Source organism: Marmota marmota, unplaced genomic scaffold (assembly GCF_001458135.2).
Source record: "Marmota marmota marmota unplaced genomic scaffold, marMar, whole genome shotgun sequence".
Taxonomy (NCBI): domain Eukaryota; kingdom Metazoa; phylum Chordata; class Mammalia; order Rodentia; family Sciuridae; genus Marmota; species Marmota marmota.
Genome location: NW_026000076.1, coordinates 1,013,123 through 1,030,617, shown reverse-complemented (window position 1 = coordinate 1,030,617; position 17,495 = coordinate 1,013,123). Strand labels below are relative to the sequence as shown.

Genomic DNA, 17,495 nt, shown 5'->3' with positions numbered 1-17,495 from the left:
ATGTTTCTTGTGCATCAGCAATTTTATTTGCATGGCCTTTTCATGCCAGTATTCTGATTTATCACACTTCTCACATTGATTTTTTTCCCCCTTCTACTTGTAAAAAGAAAATAGCTGTTTGTGCACAGATGGTGGATGCAATTTAGTATTATCAGAGTAATTCATGTTATATTTATGAGATGTTCCTCAGTAGCATTTTAGTGAGGGATGTTAAGGAAGAACATATCTGGTAGAGGTCATATCTCACCTTGTAACTGGTTTCATTTGATGTTTATCTCCCGAGTGTTCAGATATCGACTAAATGTCATTTATTTTAAATTTCAGCTGTGTTTTATTTATTTCAGGAGTAAAACTATGGAAACATCTAATAGCATAAAGCAGGGGTGGCAATAACCCTTTTTCAGAAATTACTAGAGTTATATTATTAGTCTTTAAAAATAAATGAATGATTAGAGTAAAGATGAAATATTTGAGGTGTGGTATCTCTCTTCCTTTCTACCCTTACCTCCAACTTCAGGTTTTTATCGTGCACAACTCTAGCTGCAGATATGCTATTTTAGTTTGCTAGGGCTGCTGTAACAAAGTACCAGAGACAGAGTATCTTAAACAACAGAAATTAGTTGACTTTCAGTTCTGGAGAATGGAAGTCCAAGATCAGGATGTTGGCAGGGTTGCTTCCTCCTATCTGTTCTAGGCCTCTCAGCTTGGCTGAAAACAGCTGTCTTCTCCCTGGTTTTCTTTGCATTCTCTTTCCTCTGAGCATGTTTCTGTGTCCAAATTTCCCCTTTTTGCAAAGATACCAGTTATAAAAATAACTACAGACCACTTTAATGAGACCTCATTTTAACTTAATCACATCTATAAAGACCTTATTTCCAAATAAGGTTACATTCTGAGGTACAGTTGATTATAGGACTTAAACATGAATTCTAAGGGAACACAATTTGGTCTGTAACAAATGCTTATAATAAACCAAGAGTAACAACAGGAAAACTTACACTTAATTTGTAAATCATTTTGGCAATAAATTCCAATCTCATGCTAACACTGTTCTAATCCACTCATTTCAGTAAAGTTACTGAAATGGTTTTCCTTACAATGGATGTATTGTTTCGGAGTAAGGATAAAATACAATGAATTCTCACAATATACAGAGCTTTTTTTTTCTCTATTTTGCACATTCAGATCTCAGCCTGAAAGCAACTCAAGGTTTTCTTGGTTTTGTGTGTGTGCATTTCACTATGGTAGCTGTTGGAACAGTACTAAATGTGATTTAAAAAGCAGAAATTTGTCATACAGATAATTTCCCTTTTGTACTGATTTCTTGAAGGAAAAATGAAAAGTTGTCTTTTCATCATTTAAAAGACTAAGATAATGGGCATGTATCTAAATGTTGGAGGCGGTAGAGGATAAGAGAGACAGAGAGTGATTGTGGAGGTGAGACCTCTGTTTAGAAAGAACAAATTTTGATGATCCATTTCTCCTGAAAAGCATCTACCACAAAAGGTTAAATGCAGCTCTTTTTGGTTAATTGCTTCTTTGCTTCTTTTCACACACTTATTTTCTTTAGTTATTCATGTCCAAATGTAAATTTTAAAAGTATTGTCTGTGTCTGTGTATTTTCTTCCCCCATCCCCCCCCCCTTTTTTTTCAGCATGAATATAAAACACTTTGGATAGTCAGTTTTATTGAGGTTTTAGGAATGTTTGAGTGATTCATAGTAATTTAAATCCTTCTGCTGAAATCTTAGATGTTGCTAAATTTCAGCCTGTAATTTTCCTCCTTTGCCAGATATCGAAACGTATTTTTGTGACACCACACACTACACTCACTGGAATCGTGAGCCTTTGAAAATTCATGCAGATCTTTCCCACTCTACAAAAGGGTGCATTTTAAGCTGAAGAAATGGAATGCTAAATTATGTAGTAGGTAAAAGAAGTGGGTTGTGGTGAGTTGGGAGGGTGAATATGAAAGATGCCAGAGCACATGGCAGCATCAGTGAAATTGAAAGTACATGTGCCCGTCATATTGAAATATGTCTGCTTAAAAAACTCCTGTTTATATGAAATAGTTTTTGAGAGAGATTTTTGTACATGCTGATTGCACATTTATTTGTAAGTTCTGAATTCTGTTAATGGTTGCTTAGTTTTCCTTTGTGTTAGCATCCCATACTTGCATTGGGACAGTCTTATTTTCATTGGTTCTGATGTATTTTTGCATATTTTTTTTATTTAACTGTGCAACCTTGATGAGTTAAGGAAAAATGATCAAATGTAATCTGAAGTCTTCTGCCCCATTCAACTCTTCTATCACCATGATTTCCTATCTGAACATATCATGGACAATGTTGACTCTAACAGATTTCACATTTTTTCTGATTATGAAATAATATATGTTTGTTTAAGAATATTTGGAGAATGCAAAAAGTCACATAGAAAAATATGAAAATCAACAGCAGTCCCAGCATCTGGAATAACTTCTGTTTATATATATATATATATATATATATATATATATATATATATATATNTTTTTTTTTTTTTTTTTTTTTTTTTTTTTTTGCTGAATAGCTTGTAAGTTCTCCCCTTCTTTCCCTCCCTCTTCTTTCTTCTTTCTCCCAGTCATACACCTACTAATATATATTGAAACCTGGTTGTGCATGGATTTATAACATGTTATTGTTTAATAGCATACTATCAGCCAAGTGAGGTGGAACATTTCTGTAATTCCAGCAATTCAGGAGACTGAGACAGAGGGATCACAAGTTCGAGGCCTGCCTCAGCAACTTAGTGAGGCCTTAAGCAACTTACTGAGATCCTGTCTCAAAATAAAAACTAAAAAGGGCTGGGGATATGGCTCAGTGGTTAGGTGCCCCTGGGTTCAATCTCCAGTTCTCCCCCAAACAACAACAACAAAAAACAACATATAGGTAGAATTTATTGTATCCCATCATCTGAATATAAAATGATATATTTCCCAAACTCTAGTTATAAGCCATTTGTTGCCTCTCTATTTTTGTGTGTTTGATTAACCCAACTGAAATTTGTCCTCTACTCCTTGGCCCAAGTCATGCCTAGATGAACCCTCTTATTCTTAGGGCCACTATTAGTCTTGTGTCTTTAGTATCCCATATTATATATCTTCTGTTATCCCATCAAAGGGTTTCCTAATTCACCACATTGGAGTTTGCATAGCTCAACTTTTTGTTGCAAGAGTCTTTAGAACAGCGCTCTGGATGTTACTGATGCCTCAAAAGCATTTTTATTGATTTGGTTTGATATATTCTGACTTTATCCTGTTTCTTCCACTCACAGTTCTACAAAAGTGCCTTTTCTTCAATTACCAAAATTTATTACATTTTACTACTTCAGTGCATTTGGGCTATGAGAAATTTTAGAGATCAAGTCCAACTCCTTAATGTAATGTAACTTAGAAAGGCTGCATTAATGGTTCAAGATTACCTACTTAGTCAACAGCAGAGACAGGATTAGCAGCAATTTTTGGCCTCTTTACTCAGGATTGGCCAGATTAGTTGTTAAACTAGTGGCTGGGTTGCAGATTTAATCTCTAGTTTTATTAGATAACTTTAGTTTTTTTTTTATAAAAGTATGCAAAACTTTTATTTCTAACATCTATATCCTTACTTTTGGAGCAAATGTATGTAATAGGATAGAGTTTAAGAAGAAGTCATTATTGCTATTGCAGAAATAATTCAGGTGTCCTGTTGAGAATTGGCTTTATTTTTTGCATATGAATGAGGCATTATTTGAATTTAAGATTGATTGTATAGTACATTTAAATTTTTTTTCATAAAACATAACCTGTAGCCTTTCTTTACCCATTCCTGCCCTTTCCTATATTTATTTATTTATTTATTTTTGCCACATATTATTCTTATTTTTTATTCTTATTTTTTTTACACAACTAGAATTTCATGGACTAAAAGTGTATAGTGCCAAAACCAAACTAAACATTTTTTTCATTTTACATGAGTGCTCTTATTATTTTTCTGCATTACAATTCTTAATACACCTCTATACCACAATTTATCATATCTCTGATTGTATATAAGGTATGTTGGCACCAAATTCCTATATTTAAATAAAACACTTGAAGGCAAATAAACAGAAGACCAGTGTGACCAATTGGGACTGTGGTAAAGGAGGCATCCAACAATGTTGGGGTTGAAAATGAGGCTAACTTGGCATGTGTGGTTATAGCTGAGGGGTAACTGGAGTGTGTGTGTGTGTGTGTGTGTGTGTGTGTGTATGTTGTGGGGGTGGTATAGAGGTACTGAGCAAATAAGTATATTCAGGATGCTGGGAGCCAGGCTTACTGCTGGAGGAAAGAGTTACAAATAGGTAAGGAAGAATAAGCCACGTGGTATCATCTTAGAATTAGAGGTATCAAGTTTGAAGATGAACTCTTGGAATTTCACTTCTTTTTCTATTTATCTATAGATCCATATCTAAAGGAAATGTGTGTGGGGGTATCTTATGCATTTATTACTCATATTTTTTTTGAAAGTGAGAGAGAGAGAGAGAGAGAGAGAGAGAGAGAGAGAAAGTGAGAGAGAGAATAATTTTTTTTTGTAGATGGATACAACACAATGCCTTTTTATTTTATTTTTTATGTGGTGCTAAGAATCGAACCTGGGTCCTGCCCGTGCTAGGCGAGCGCTCTATCGCTGAGCCACAATCCCAGCCCCCATATTTTATTTTATAAAAAAAAAATCAGAGTCTTGGAACAAAGCAGCCCAAATGGGTTAAAATAGTGGGGTTTCACACTTTCCTGCCAATATCCATGGGGCCAAGTAAAGAAAGGAGGTCGGATGTCTTTCATCTGGTATGCAGGACTTTCACTTCATATCTGTATTTTCATGGGCCTCTTCCCTTATACTGATACCCTGGAATTAGAACCTTCCATAAAGTAGTTCTGCAAAATAAGGTTAGGAAGTGACCTGATTACATGGGGCAGGAGAGGAAATCTGAAGTTCTTGTTTGTTTGATTTGATTTTAGACCAATGGTTCTCATTTTAACTTTACCACCATCACAGTGCCCATGAGCTTCCAATGGTCCCCGTCCCTGAGCCCTTCTGGAATTCTGCTTCGTCAATATGTTTGCATCGTTCTAGTTTACCTTTGTTTTCTAGGTCACTTTTCATCTTTGTACTGGGATTTCAGTGCCCACTGACTGATCAGGTTCTCACTGACTGATCAGGTTCCCAATTTCTAAAAAGTGGTTGATATATCTTGCTTGCTATAGTTTTTTCTTTTAATCCTTTTCTTGGCCTTTTTGGGCTTTTATGAAATATACTCGAGGATGGGTAATTTACATATAACAGGAGTTTATTTCTTATTGTTCTAGAGGCTGAAAAGTTCAAGAGCAAGGTGCCACCGACAGGTTTGGTGTCTGGTGAGGGCTACTCTCTGGTTTCAAGATGGAGCCTTGTTGCTGTGTCCTCACATGGTGGAAAGCAGAAGGGCAAAAAATGGCTAGTTTCTGCCCATTTATGAAGTCTTCATGGTTGTGATTTGATCACCTTGGGAAGACCCTACCTTTTAATACCATTGCATTGATCATTAAATTTCTACTTGAATTTTGGAGGAAACACAAACATTTAAACCTTAGGGATCCTTAAGGGTGTGTGCCTTTTATTTGTTCTTATCATTTGGTTTGGGTGGGAGTTTATAGGGTGCAGAAATAAAAATAAGTGTTTAACATACCATGTGCAATCAGATCTTCAATAGCCTTTTTGTTCTTAACATATTTGGGTAATATTGGCTATATCTAAGAAATAGAGAGTTTTAACTATTTTTTTTTCTTTTGATACTCATTTTTGTATGTTCTGTTCCTTAGGATGCTTCATTGATGGACATGAACTCCTTCAGCCCGATGATGCCAACATCCCCTCTATCGATGATAAACCAAATCAAGTTTGAAGATGAGACAGATTTAAAGGATCTCTTCATTACAGTTGATGCACCTGAAAGCCATGTTACTACGATTGAAACTTTTATTACTTACAGGATTATAACTAAGGTAAACATTGAATGAACATTTTCTTGCACATCACTGCTCTCTTTGCATATTTTGGAAGTGCTTCTTGGTCATTATATCTCTTAATATGCAGAATATTATTCAAATTGACTTTTACTTTTCAATCATTTTGGGTAAGATGTCGTATCTTATCTGCCATTTACTTGTTCTGTTTGAAGTTTAAAATTTGAATTGACTTAATAACTAGTAATGAATTTAGTTATAACTATTAGAATAAAAGCATTTAGATTTTTACTGTAAAAAAATAAGTAAATGCCTTTGGAAAAGAAAAGCCAAAGGTTTCTAATGAAGATAGTAAATGGTTAAAAACATGACATAATATTTTGTATTTACAATTCTTCTAAAGATTATAAAATATAATACTGTTGTTTTTCAGGAGAAGATGGCCACTTTATATATGATTTACCATTAGTTCTTTAATAATGCAAAGGCAGAAGTAGATTCAAAACCCAAGACTCCTTTATCCTCTGCAAAAAGACAGTTTACCTCAACCAAATAGTATAATCTGAATTTTATTAAGTACTTTATTTAGAGCAGTCTTTGATAATTCTATTTATAAGTTAAATATCTTGTTTATAAAGCCTCACCCTGGAGTTGTGTGGTTCATAAATATAAAAGATTCATCTCTTTTTTTAGCTGAAAATGTTCTGAGCTGCATTCCTAATGATCCTGTCTCCTAATACAAACTTGAGTCTGTAAGCTTCTCAAGGGTGTTGACTACATCTAAAGTTGTTAGTAATTGCAAACACAATTTTTAGGTCATAGTAAGTAAGCAATTAAATTTTTTGGTGAATGAGTGAATGAGTTTATAATATCTTAGTTAATATCAAGAGGTGATAGAACAAGATATGCTGGAATTAAATCTTGATTTCTCCCCTTATTATGTGTCTTGGACAATTCAGGTAACCTCTATTTATTAGTATCCTCATTTGTTAATAGGGTCATAGTTCTAATTATTTCATGGGGTCTTTATGAAAATCAAATATGTTAATATAGGAATACTGCCAGGAGTAGAGGCAGGGTTCTCTGGTTACTACTCTTGTAAGCTTTGGTTTTCATCATCCTTCCAAGCAGAGAATTTGTGAAACAATTGTTTACCTATCATTCACATCTCTTGGAAAGATGCTCTTCATAAGCTGTCTAGTGGATTTCATTATGATCATAGGCATACAATGAGTTATTCATATTTGTATCACACTTTAAATGGACTGGTTTTGTAGCAGCACTAATAATACTAGTATTAAAACATATAAACCAGCTGATAGGAATTGTGACTACTTGTGTCAAACAACACTCAAACCACTTTCTAAATGTTAACTTATTTAAATTTGTAAGAGTTCTAGGTCTTAGATATTATGATTTATCTTCATTTCATTCCTAAGGGCACCAAAAGTCAGTAATTTGCCAAAGATTATACATCATAGTAATTAGCTGAGCTGGATTTAAACTCAGTTTACTTTCATAATATACATTTTTTTCTATTACATTTTTGTGTATCTGTATATGGATATGACAACTTTTCATTGTAACTATTACAAACTAAATTTCTTTATTTCCTGTTACTTTTACCAACATCTTAATATAATACACTAAAACATACTTTATAGATACAAATTATAAATGTCTAATGGATATGTTATGTTATCAAATAATCTCTTCTTTGTTTTTTACTTGTCTTTATTTTTTTATTTAATAATTTATTCCATAAAGTTTAATGAGAGCCAGTTGTGTCCCAAGTTACTGTGTTTGTATATTAAGACTACATCAGGGGCTGGAGTTGTGGCTCAGTGGTAGAGTGCTTGCCTAGCACGTGTGAGGCACTGGGTTCGATCCTCAGCACCACATAATAAATGAAATAAAAAAGATATTGTATCTACCTACAACTAAAAAATAAATATTGTTCTTAAAAAAAAGACTACATCAATGATCAGGAGAGACCTGGCAGAAAGAGCCTCTGTCTTCCATGGATATTTCAATCAGGAAGATGGATGGGGGCAAGGGTGTGATATTAAATAATTAGATACTTATTTAATTATAGTTGTGTTATGAAGGAAAAATACAAGATATGTGTATTGAGTACCCCCATCTAATAAGCATTAGAGATAGCTTCCCTGAGGAAGTTTTAATTTTATAAGTACTTACATTCATAGACTCTAAGGTAAAAAGGATAAATGCACATGTACATATGCACATATGTGCACTGATAATCTCCTGCTTAGGAATGCTTATGAACTTACTGTTCATAATGAGCACCAGGTTTAATCCTTGGCATTAGTTATTATGGGAAATTACCTCTTCTTCTCTCATATAGCATATTTGAGGTGACTGCTCTCAAGGAATACTTTCTCTTTTAGAAAATCTAGAGATTGCTTTCCCATAGAACTTGTAGAAGGAAGGACTAAGAGAATCAACAATTGATTTTCTCCCACATCCTTATCATGAAGACAAACCCAGAAAAGTCTACAGTATACAGAGAGGTTAAATTATGTTATTGATGGGTGACATTGATTGTTAGGATCATTTAATCTCAAAAACAGTTTTCTAAATTTTCAGAGCTTAGAATAACTGTTGACACTTGACCAAAGCTCAGTGTTAGTTGAATGGATGAAATTTGGGTATCAGCTACATGAGAATATTGGTACTAAATTTCATATTTTTGAGCTAAAACTTCACTCAGGAATAACGGGTCACTCATAAAAAATTAACCATGAGTTAAGAGTTTAACAGTGTGTACCAATTTAATAATATTCATATGAGCTGTTTGTCTTATCATGTTCCCTTCTGGAGTGGAACTACGTCTTAAATTAGGAAGAAAAATCATACTCTTCTTGATACTTGCTCTCTTTTCTTCCTCTGTTATTGTATTTTGTTAGAGAATTCAAGTCAATGACAAAGTGATGAAGACAGAATCAACCAATTATTTAACTTGATTATTGCATCTTCTGCTTGTTGGAATTTATACCAAATTGTTTTATGTTGAGTAAAGAGTTGGAAACTCTTAACCACAACTGAATCTTATTTTGACTGCCCATTTTTAGAGTGCATTTATTGTTATTTATGGTAATTTAATGAACCTGTATGCATACACCTGGCACAGAAAGGTGCTCATTCTCATTAAGTGTTTCTTAATGAGTGACTCTGGACTATGTTTGTGTGCATATGTATGTATGTTTGCATGTATGTGTATTTGCATATGTATGCACACATACCAACTAGTATGTATACACTGTTAAAGTGTGTTTCTACTAGATTTAGTTTTCCTATTTTTACCATTTTTATATTTTCCACCATTTTGCAAAATAGTTAAGATTTTTTAGGGTTTCTTGAACATTTAATTTCTTAGACTTCTGCATCTCATTTACCCCCTCTTTTTAAAAAAGGGAGTATTTTACCAAGATATAGTGTATGATATTCTAAACATTCATTTTAAAAGAATAATCTTTGGAAAGCATAACTTTCACAGGGTTTATTTTATGACAATTAAAATTGCATCTTATTAAACTGCTATATCTACAATTGGATCATCTGAGTAGGTGACTAATATTTCTAGTGAGAGTGTAATATATGTGAAATATGTTATTTCATCTTTACTCCTCCAGAAAATTTCAACCTAAATATTACTGCATTTAATTTTTAACATGTAAAATTTAGTTAAATAAGGTATCAGTGAAAGTGACTGTTTACTTATGAAAGGTGAGTATGCCTTTGGAAGCCACAGATTTTATTTTGGCCTGGAATTCAAGCACTGGATGTGAGGTTAAAACTGGACTCATGTTCCTCTTGTCATATGTGTTGGCATAGATTTTTGGTTTACTGGGAACAGATCTTTTAATGTATTTGCTTAATTTTCAGGAGTTCAGGCAAGTAATTCAAAATAAAACTCCTTGAGAAATGACGGAAAGATTTTCTTTTCATTGCAAATACCCATTAATTACATTTTCTTAAAACAGTGGTAAAAATCACTCTGTAAAATGTTAGAATTTTTATATACTAAAAGCAAATTTTAGCAAAGCAATTCATTTGAACAAATTCCAAGAAAACATTTTTCTCAGTTATATTCAGGTTATTTTCCAAATTACAAAAATAGGACTTTCCTCAAATTCTGAATTATAATCATCTTGAAAAAAGAAATATATTTGAAACCTAAATTCACAACACACTTTCTTCTTAAGCGAGAAAGTCATGCCAAAGATAATAGTAGTTAAAATCTTGTGGAAGGCAGATGGTTGTTGTAAGACAGATTTTTCAGTTTGGACTTTAAATTTAAGCATGATGTTTGCTTTCTTTTTGGAAATACCGGAAAGTTTGCTTTATTTCATCTGCTACATGAATAGATGACTTAAAAAAAATACAGGCTGACAAACACTGAATAATTAGGATTTGTTAATTTTTCTTAGAGACCCATTTATTTCAGAATGTCTGAAATCACATTAGGCAAATGTCTCCTGGCTTCTCTTGCATGTGCTGTTATTTTCTCCTACTTTGTTCAGACGTCTCGTGGGGAATTTGACTCCAGTGAATTTGAAGTTAGGAGACGTTATCAAGATTTCCTTTGGTTGAAGGGAAAACTTGAAGAAGTACACCCCACTCTGATTATTCCAGTAAGTTTGCAAGTTTTTTCATGCTACTATTTTTTTCTTGAGTCTTTTAGAATGCTTAGAACCTAACACCAGATCTTTACATTCATTGCAATTTATTTATCTTAGAAACATTTATTTCTAAAGTTTTGAATCTGAGTATAGATTTAAAAAAAACTATTGTTTTGCATGTTTTGGTTTTAGCATTGGAATTTTTAAAAATTATTTTTATAAGAATCAGATATTGAACTAATATTTCAAAAAAGAAAAAATATATATACAGAATTCCTTATAAACCTTTGCCACAAATTCTCAGATTGCTTTTGTTTCTGCTTTTCCTTTTTTTGGTCTTAGCCATTGCCAGAAAAGTTCATAGTGAAAGGAATGGTGGACCGCTTTAACGATGACTTCATTGAGACCCGCAGGAAAGCATTGCATAAATTTTTGAATAGAATTGCTGATCATCCAACTTTAACATTTAATGAAGACTTCAAGATTTTTCTCACTGCACAAGCTTGGGTAAAAATTTTGATTTCTACTCATATATAAGCATTTGGTATTTGAATGCTTTCTCTTGTTTACCTTTATATATTCAGCACTAGTATCCTTGCATTGAGATGGAGTTTCTTAAAATCACTTGAGGGATATACTTGAATGAAGTATAACTCTGTGTCTAATCTACATGTGAACATTGCAGAGATCTTGTATCTTCCTTACATGAACTCACTGTTATTTCATTTGGTTGTTGGCCTTATTTTCAAATGTCAATGTGTTCATTGTACATATAGTTAATACTGAATATATAGGAATGTATTTTTTGACACTATTTTGAGCAATAATGGGTTAAGACTTTTCAAGTTAGGATAAAATTATTATTAAATTCATAGATAAACACTCTCTTTTATTTCAAATACTACTTGGGGGGAACCTAATTTTTAATATAGAAATCCTACATATTTTATTTCTTTTTATTTTCTATGAAGTTCTCAGCAAGAAAGATAATAGGACAATAGGAAAAAGGGTCATTATTAAACAATTATTAATCAATGTTTAGTTTTCTGTCTCTCGGTTGTTGCCAAAGTGGTAGAAACTAAAAAGTGGTTCATCTCAATCTTGACAGTCCTGCTCTCAGGAAGCCCATTGCAACTTAGGTGTAATAAATGTGTGGCCTGACTGCAAGCTATGGAAGTCCTTAGAAATATCCTCTACAGGCAACAGTTGGAATAACAGTTTTCCAGTTGTAATTTGGGCTGTCTCTAATGACTTACTGTATCAAATGGTGCTGTAGCACCTCTGGATGAATGTATCACGGGGTCAGTGATGACTCCCATTATTATTTGTACACAAAATATACTGACTTGAAAACAAACAAGTTTATTTATATGTGTAGTTTTCTGTAAGACTTTAAGAAAACCTGGAGAAAGATGGATAATGTTATTCATTATTTTGGTACATAATACATAGGTTTTAGTGTGTGAATTAGGTAGTCAGTATTATTATTTATGGATTTATTTCGTCTGTGTTACTCTTCATGTATTTGATCTTTAGAAATCTGTTTCAACAAATGCTACAGCCATCATAAGAATCCTTGTCCTCTTTTTTGTTGTTCTTTTCAAATATGCCATATTTCTGAAGGAATGCATTTAAGTATACTATAATTGCTTTATAGCATTTCTTCTGTATTGCAAGTTTGTTGCTGTCCCTGCTAGGTTAACTCTGAAATAGATGGTTACATATCTTAATTGAAAATCTTTCTGTACAGAGAACCAGCCAGTGGACGTAGTGTCACAACTTACCCATTTCAGTTGGATGAAGAGTTATTTTAGGTAGTATCTGTTTACAAACTATTCTGGGGACTTTACAGAGGCAAAGTAGGTTGGTCAGCTTAACAGTGATGCCTCTGTGGTCCAATCCCCAGTCTTCCAATCCTTGCTGTACCACTTCATTGCTCTGAAATGTTGAGTAACTTAATGACACTTCCTATGTTTCTGTTATCTTCTGTAAAAAGACAAAAATAGAAACTGCTTTGTAGGTGTATTGTGAGTATGTGTATACAAATATGAGTATAGTGCCTAGAACATATTAAGCTCAATAAATGTTAGCTCTTATTATACCAAAAGAATTAAGCAATTTTTCTAAATTTTTTTTCCAGAGAGTAATGTAGGTCCTGAGAAATCTTCTCTCAATCATTTTTCTATTAAGTATGTATTATAAAGCACAAATAGCATATCATATCATCCTGTTTTCTTCTCTGGTATCTCCTTGAGCACTGTTTTCTGTTACATTTTGTTCCTTTAAAGATTTATGCTTTGAAGAAAGACTATACACCTGTTTCACATGAGTTCTTAGAAAAGGAATATTATCTATTATCTAGGGGACTAAGACTTAGAGGAAAAAGTGTACCATAATGAAACTCATCTGCTTCAAAGTAACGTTTAAAAAAAAAAGGTGTGTAAGAAAGAGTTTTATCATCTTTATCTCATTCTGCTAATTGGGTTTTCTTTTTTATTGAGTCTTGGAATGTTGTTACTTGTTTCACCACAAATATTTCTTTTTATTTTATTTTATTTTTTTGTTCTAGGAACTTTCTTCTCATAAGAAGCAAGGGCCTGGATTGCTGAGCAGAATGGGCCAAACAGTCAGAGCTGTCGCATCCTCCATGAGAGGAGTTAAAAATCGCCCAGAGGAATTCATGGAAATGAATAACTTTATTGAAATATTTAGCCAGAAAATTAATTTAATAGATAAAATATCTCAGAGGATTTACAAGGAAGAAAGGGGTATGTAGAATCACTGCATTGTGATTTCAAAGTTGTTTACTTTCTTTTGGATCTTCACATTTGCTGATGTCGTAGGGCAATATTATTAGATTAGATATTGTTGTCACCTTCAAAGTGTGGCTTATGCACAGCAATGTAGGGAAAATTCTAGTTCCTAAATGATTTTGGAGATACTCATGGCAAGTCCCCATTTGCTTTATCAATCACTGGCCATTCCATTCCCACTTATACATAATAGTGGTAAAATGAGCATTAAGCTTAAGATTTTCGGGGCTGGGATGTGGCTCAAGCGGTAGTGCGCTTGCCTGGCATGCGTGCGGCCCGGGTTTGATCCTCAGCACCACATACAAAGATGTTGTATCCGCTGATAACTAAACAATAAATATTGAAATTCTTTCTCTCTCTCCCTCTCTCACTCTCTCTTTAAAAAAAAAAAAAAAAGCTTAAGATTTTGGGTGTGGCTGTCTGAAGTTGGCACCAAATATTCATCATGCACCATACCTTAAAATCAAAGAAGTGATGTTTCAGATAATAGGTGTTTTTAGTTCCCTTTATGTTTTTTAGTTACTTTTATTTTTAATTGCTTTTATTTTTTTAAATACATGACAGCGGAGTGCATCACAATTCTTATGACACATATAGAACACAATTTTTCATATCTCTGTATATAAAGTATGTTCACACTTAAGTTACTTTTTTGGTGATGGTTATTAACATTATATATTAGGCCTATCTAAGTATTTTTTAAAGAGTTATAAAATGTAAAATAGGTCTTTTTCCCCTTTTTTCTATCACTGTTCCTTTTCCTATTTTCTACTTTTTTTATTTTATAAATTAGGCTTGACTATATGATGATCTTCTGTAATTCCAGAATGAATTTTTTTCAATTTTCTAATTGAATTTATGTACATTAAAAATAAATGGCCAACCCAGCAAACTTACTTCCTAACATAAGTTGATTTTTAGAGATGACAAACTGCTTACAGATAAACAAAAGTCCTTATATTGAAGGCTTATTTATTAATTGTGTCTGTCATTAAGTTTTTATATCTATTAGGATAAGCAGGGAAAATATTTTTTTTTTTTTAGTATCTAATGTCTAGGTAGTACCCAGCACATAATGCATGCTCAGTTAATTAAAATTTTCTCAGTGTTTGAAAATAAATAACTGAGTATAGGATTAGAATAGTGGTGGGAAAATTTGCTTTATCCAAAATTGGTTGGAGAAACCAGGCACAGTGGTGTAAGCCTGTAATCTCAGCAGCTTGAAAGACTGAGAAAGGAGGATAGCAAGTTCAAGGCCAGCCTCAGCAGCTTAGCAGGACTGTCTCAAAATAAAAAAAATAAAAAATAAAAGGGCCTATAGATGTAACTTAGTGTTAAAATACCCCTGATTTAAATCCATAATACTGGCGGGAGAAGATGATTTGATTGGCTGTTAAAAGAAATACAGAAAAAGTTCTTATATAGCTAAATGTACTTTGCCCTTTGTTTTCTTCTTTTGATGCACTGACACTTGATGAGATTGTTGTGGTGACTGAATGCATGTTAATAATTTATTTTCATCCATCTTGGTTTGTTCTTGTTTTTACTATTTGCCAGTTTTTTAAATCTCAAAAAGCTAATTCTTTTAACTAGGCTCTGTGATTCCAATTCTGTTAACCAGATGCTGGATGCAGTTAGGTTGAATAGCAATTCAAAGAAACCTCAGGAAACTTACTGACAGTTAAGAGCTTTATGGGATATCAATATATTTTGTATTTGCTAGTGCCAGGAAATAGTTTTAAAATCTTTGATAGGACTCCAGTGCTTTTGAAATGTTTAGAGAGAAAGTTAGATTTTGATAGATTTATAAATCTGAACTTGCATTTTCAGGAGCGTTATAGTCCCAAACTTGAGGAGTTTATGGGTCTTTAGAATGTGAAGCCTACTCATAAAGGTTCCATGCACAATAATGAAACACTTTCTTTTGTAGATTTGGGCATCTAATCTGTAGGGTGATTCATTCACACTGATATTATCAAGAATTTGGTAACCATAACTCGTGGTTTCTCTTTGAGCTTTTTTTTTTTTTTGTACTCAATTTTTTCTTTTGATATGTTTGTTTTTCCCTCTTTATTCAACTGAATCATATTGACCTTATGCTGTATTGCTTCTCTGTGCTGGAGATTAAAGGAGGAATTAAGATGTTATGTATCCTTGAGCTGATATTATAGTTGGGAAATGGATGTATTGACAGCGTATTACAGTGCAGCTCATTAAATGTTTGCATGTAAATGTGATTTGAGTGCTATGCAATTTTATGGAAGCTCTGTATATAGAAATATTTACCCATTTAATGACGCACATTGACATAGACACAAATTGAGAAAAGAAATGCAGAAAATTTTCTAGAAGTACTAGTTTAGTGTGATCATTAACATAAAAGATAGCCCTAAACTCAGGAGAGCAGGATCAGGAAAATTTTTAGAGGACATTAATTCTTATATTTTCATTAGGTAACAACTAGAATTTCTATTATTTTAAAATTTAACTTTCTTAATTTTACTTGATTATACAGAATTTTGAAGTCCCAGTAGTTTAATTTTGACCAATATAATAGATTTCAGTGAATTATGATGATAAGTAAGATGATTTGATATAGAGAACTTCAAGACAAGTTTTGTTTAGAACCTGTTGTTTATGAGGCACTCAGATGTGGTGGGTGGTAGGCAGAAGTTCATGAAAAGCATATATGAGGATCATATAATTTATTTTATAAGCAGGACACTTTTGAAGGTAAAAAAGATGCTGATATTGACTATACTTAGTAGTCTTTCAGAAACCAACATGGGCATACTGGTCAATTGAGTGAAAGATGACATCCCTTTTATAGTCATATGTCAGAACATGTGAACAATGAAGGAAATTAAGTCCTTCCACACTATGTCTGATATAGAGACCTTGAAAATGTAAATTCAAGAATTATGTTATTTTTTAGACTATTTTGATGAAATGAAAGAATATGGCCCAATTCATATTCTGTGGTCGGCTTCAGAAGAAGATCTGGTTGATACTTTGAGAGGTGTTGCCAGCTGCATTGACAAATGTTGCAAAGCCACTGAAAAGCGCATGTCTGGACTTTCTGAGGTCTTGCTTCCTGTTGTACATGAATATGTGCTTTATAGTGAAATGTTAATGGTAAGAACACCTAATTATAGTTTCACCACAGTCCCTTACCTGATTCTAAGCTCTGTATATGGCAATTTCTGTTTCTGTTTTTCACTACTTTTTTTCCCTGTCCTGGCAGGATGTTTTGCATGTAGATTCTGCTAATAAGTATCTGTTCACTGTGAACATGAATAGATGAATGGAAAAACTTTTTGAAGACAGGACTACTCAATAGCAACACCAGCCATTTAGAAGATTAATGAGATTCAAAACATCCCCAACTATGAAAAATTCACTATGAAAAATGATTTTTTTCCTAACCTCTTTAAAATTTTACTTTAAAAATTTTTCAGTGTGTTGGGGATTTCTTTTCATGAGAGTTGGTTACCCACTTCTGGGTACATTCATTTTAACATTATTTAGCACTATTATATAGAAAGTACGTGAATAGGATCTTGATGTTTTCTACTGCCTCTGGTTGCTTCTAAAAAAAATCCTTCAAGTTAAAATGGTTTTCTTCTACTATTTGTAAAAAATTTTATTCCTATTAAGTTTTGCATTTTACCTCCTTGATTCAAGTTAATTTTACTAGATATTTGGAATTTAAGTGTTCTGTGCAAAGCTATGTTTTTTCATCTAGTATTATACTGTGCCTAAGGTACTTGGCAGTCAAACTGGCATTGTCTGGTCTCTGGCTTTTTGGGTGATGGTAGAGGAAGGAGTCCTCTTATATTCAGATATGGTCCCTTCTGCCATTTATTATTGGAACCATGTCTGGTTTCTGGTGTTGTGTACCTTTGATTGCTAGGACTCTTAGCTTTGCTAGGACTTTTAGCTTTGACTCTGTCTTGATCAGAGAAGGTATTTTAGCCTTTCAGCATGAAATTGCTTTTCCCTGTTATCATATTTAGGCTTCCTTTGAGAGAGT

At 33.1% G+C, this 17,495-nt stretch overlaps 1 protein-coding gene across 3 annotated transcripts in view; it reads left to right on the top strand.

Moving 5' to 3' along the window:
* Snx7 (sorting nexin 7) overlaps window positions 1-17,495 on the top strand; it is a 77,611-nt gene that overhangs the window by 15,070 nt on the left and 45,046 nt on the right. For 2 of the 3 annotated variants that reach the window (XM_015500851.2, XM_048814398.1), the window contains exons 2-6: window positions 5,860-6,042; window positions 10,551-10,661; window positions 10,992-11,156; window positions 13,219-13,417; window positions 16,398-16,597. In XM_015500851.2, the coding sequence (XP_015356337.1) occupies window positions 5,860-6,042; window positions 10,551-10,661; window positions 10,992-11,156; window positions 13,219-13,417; window positions 16,398-16,597 (858 nt within the window). Of the gene's footprint in view, window positions 1-5,363; window positions 5,644-5,859; window positions 6,043-10,550; window positions 10,662-10,991; window positions 11,157-13,218; window positions 13,418-16,397; window positions 16,598-17,495 lie in introns of those variants that run through there. The other variant, XM_048814397.1, reaches the window with a different exon arrangement.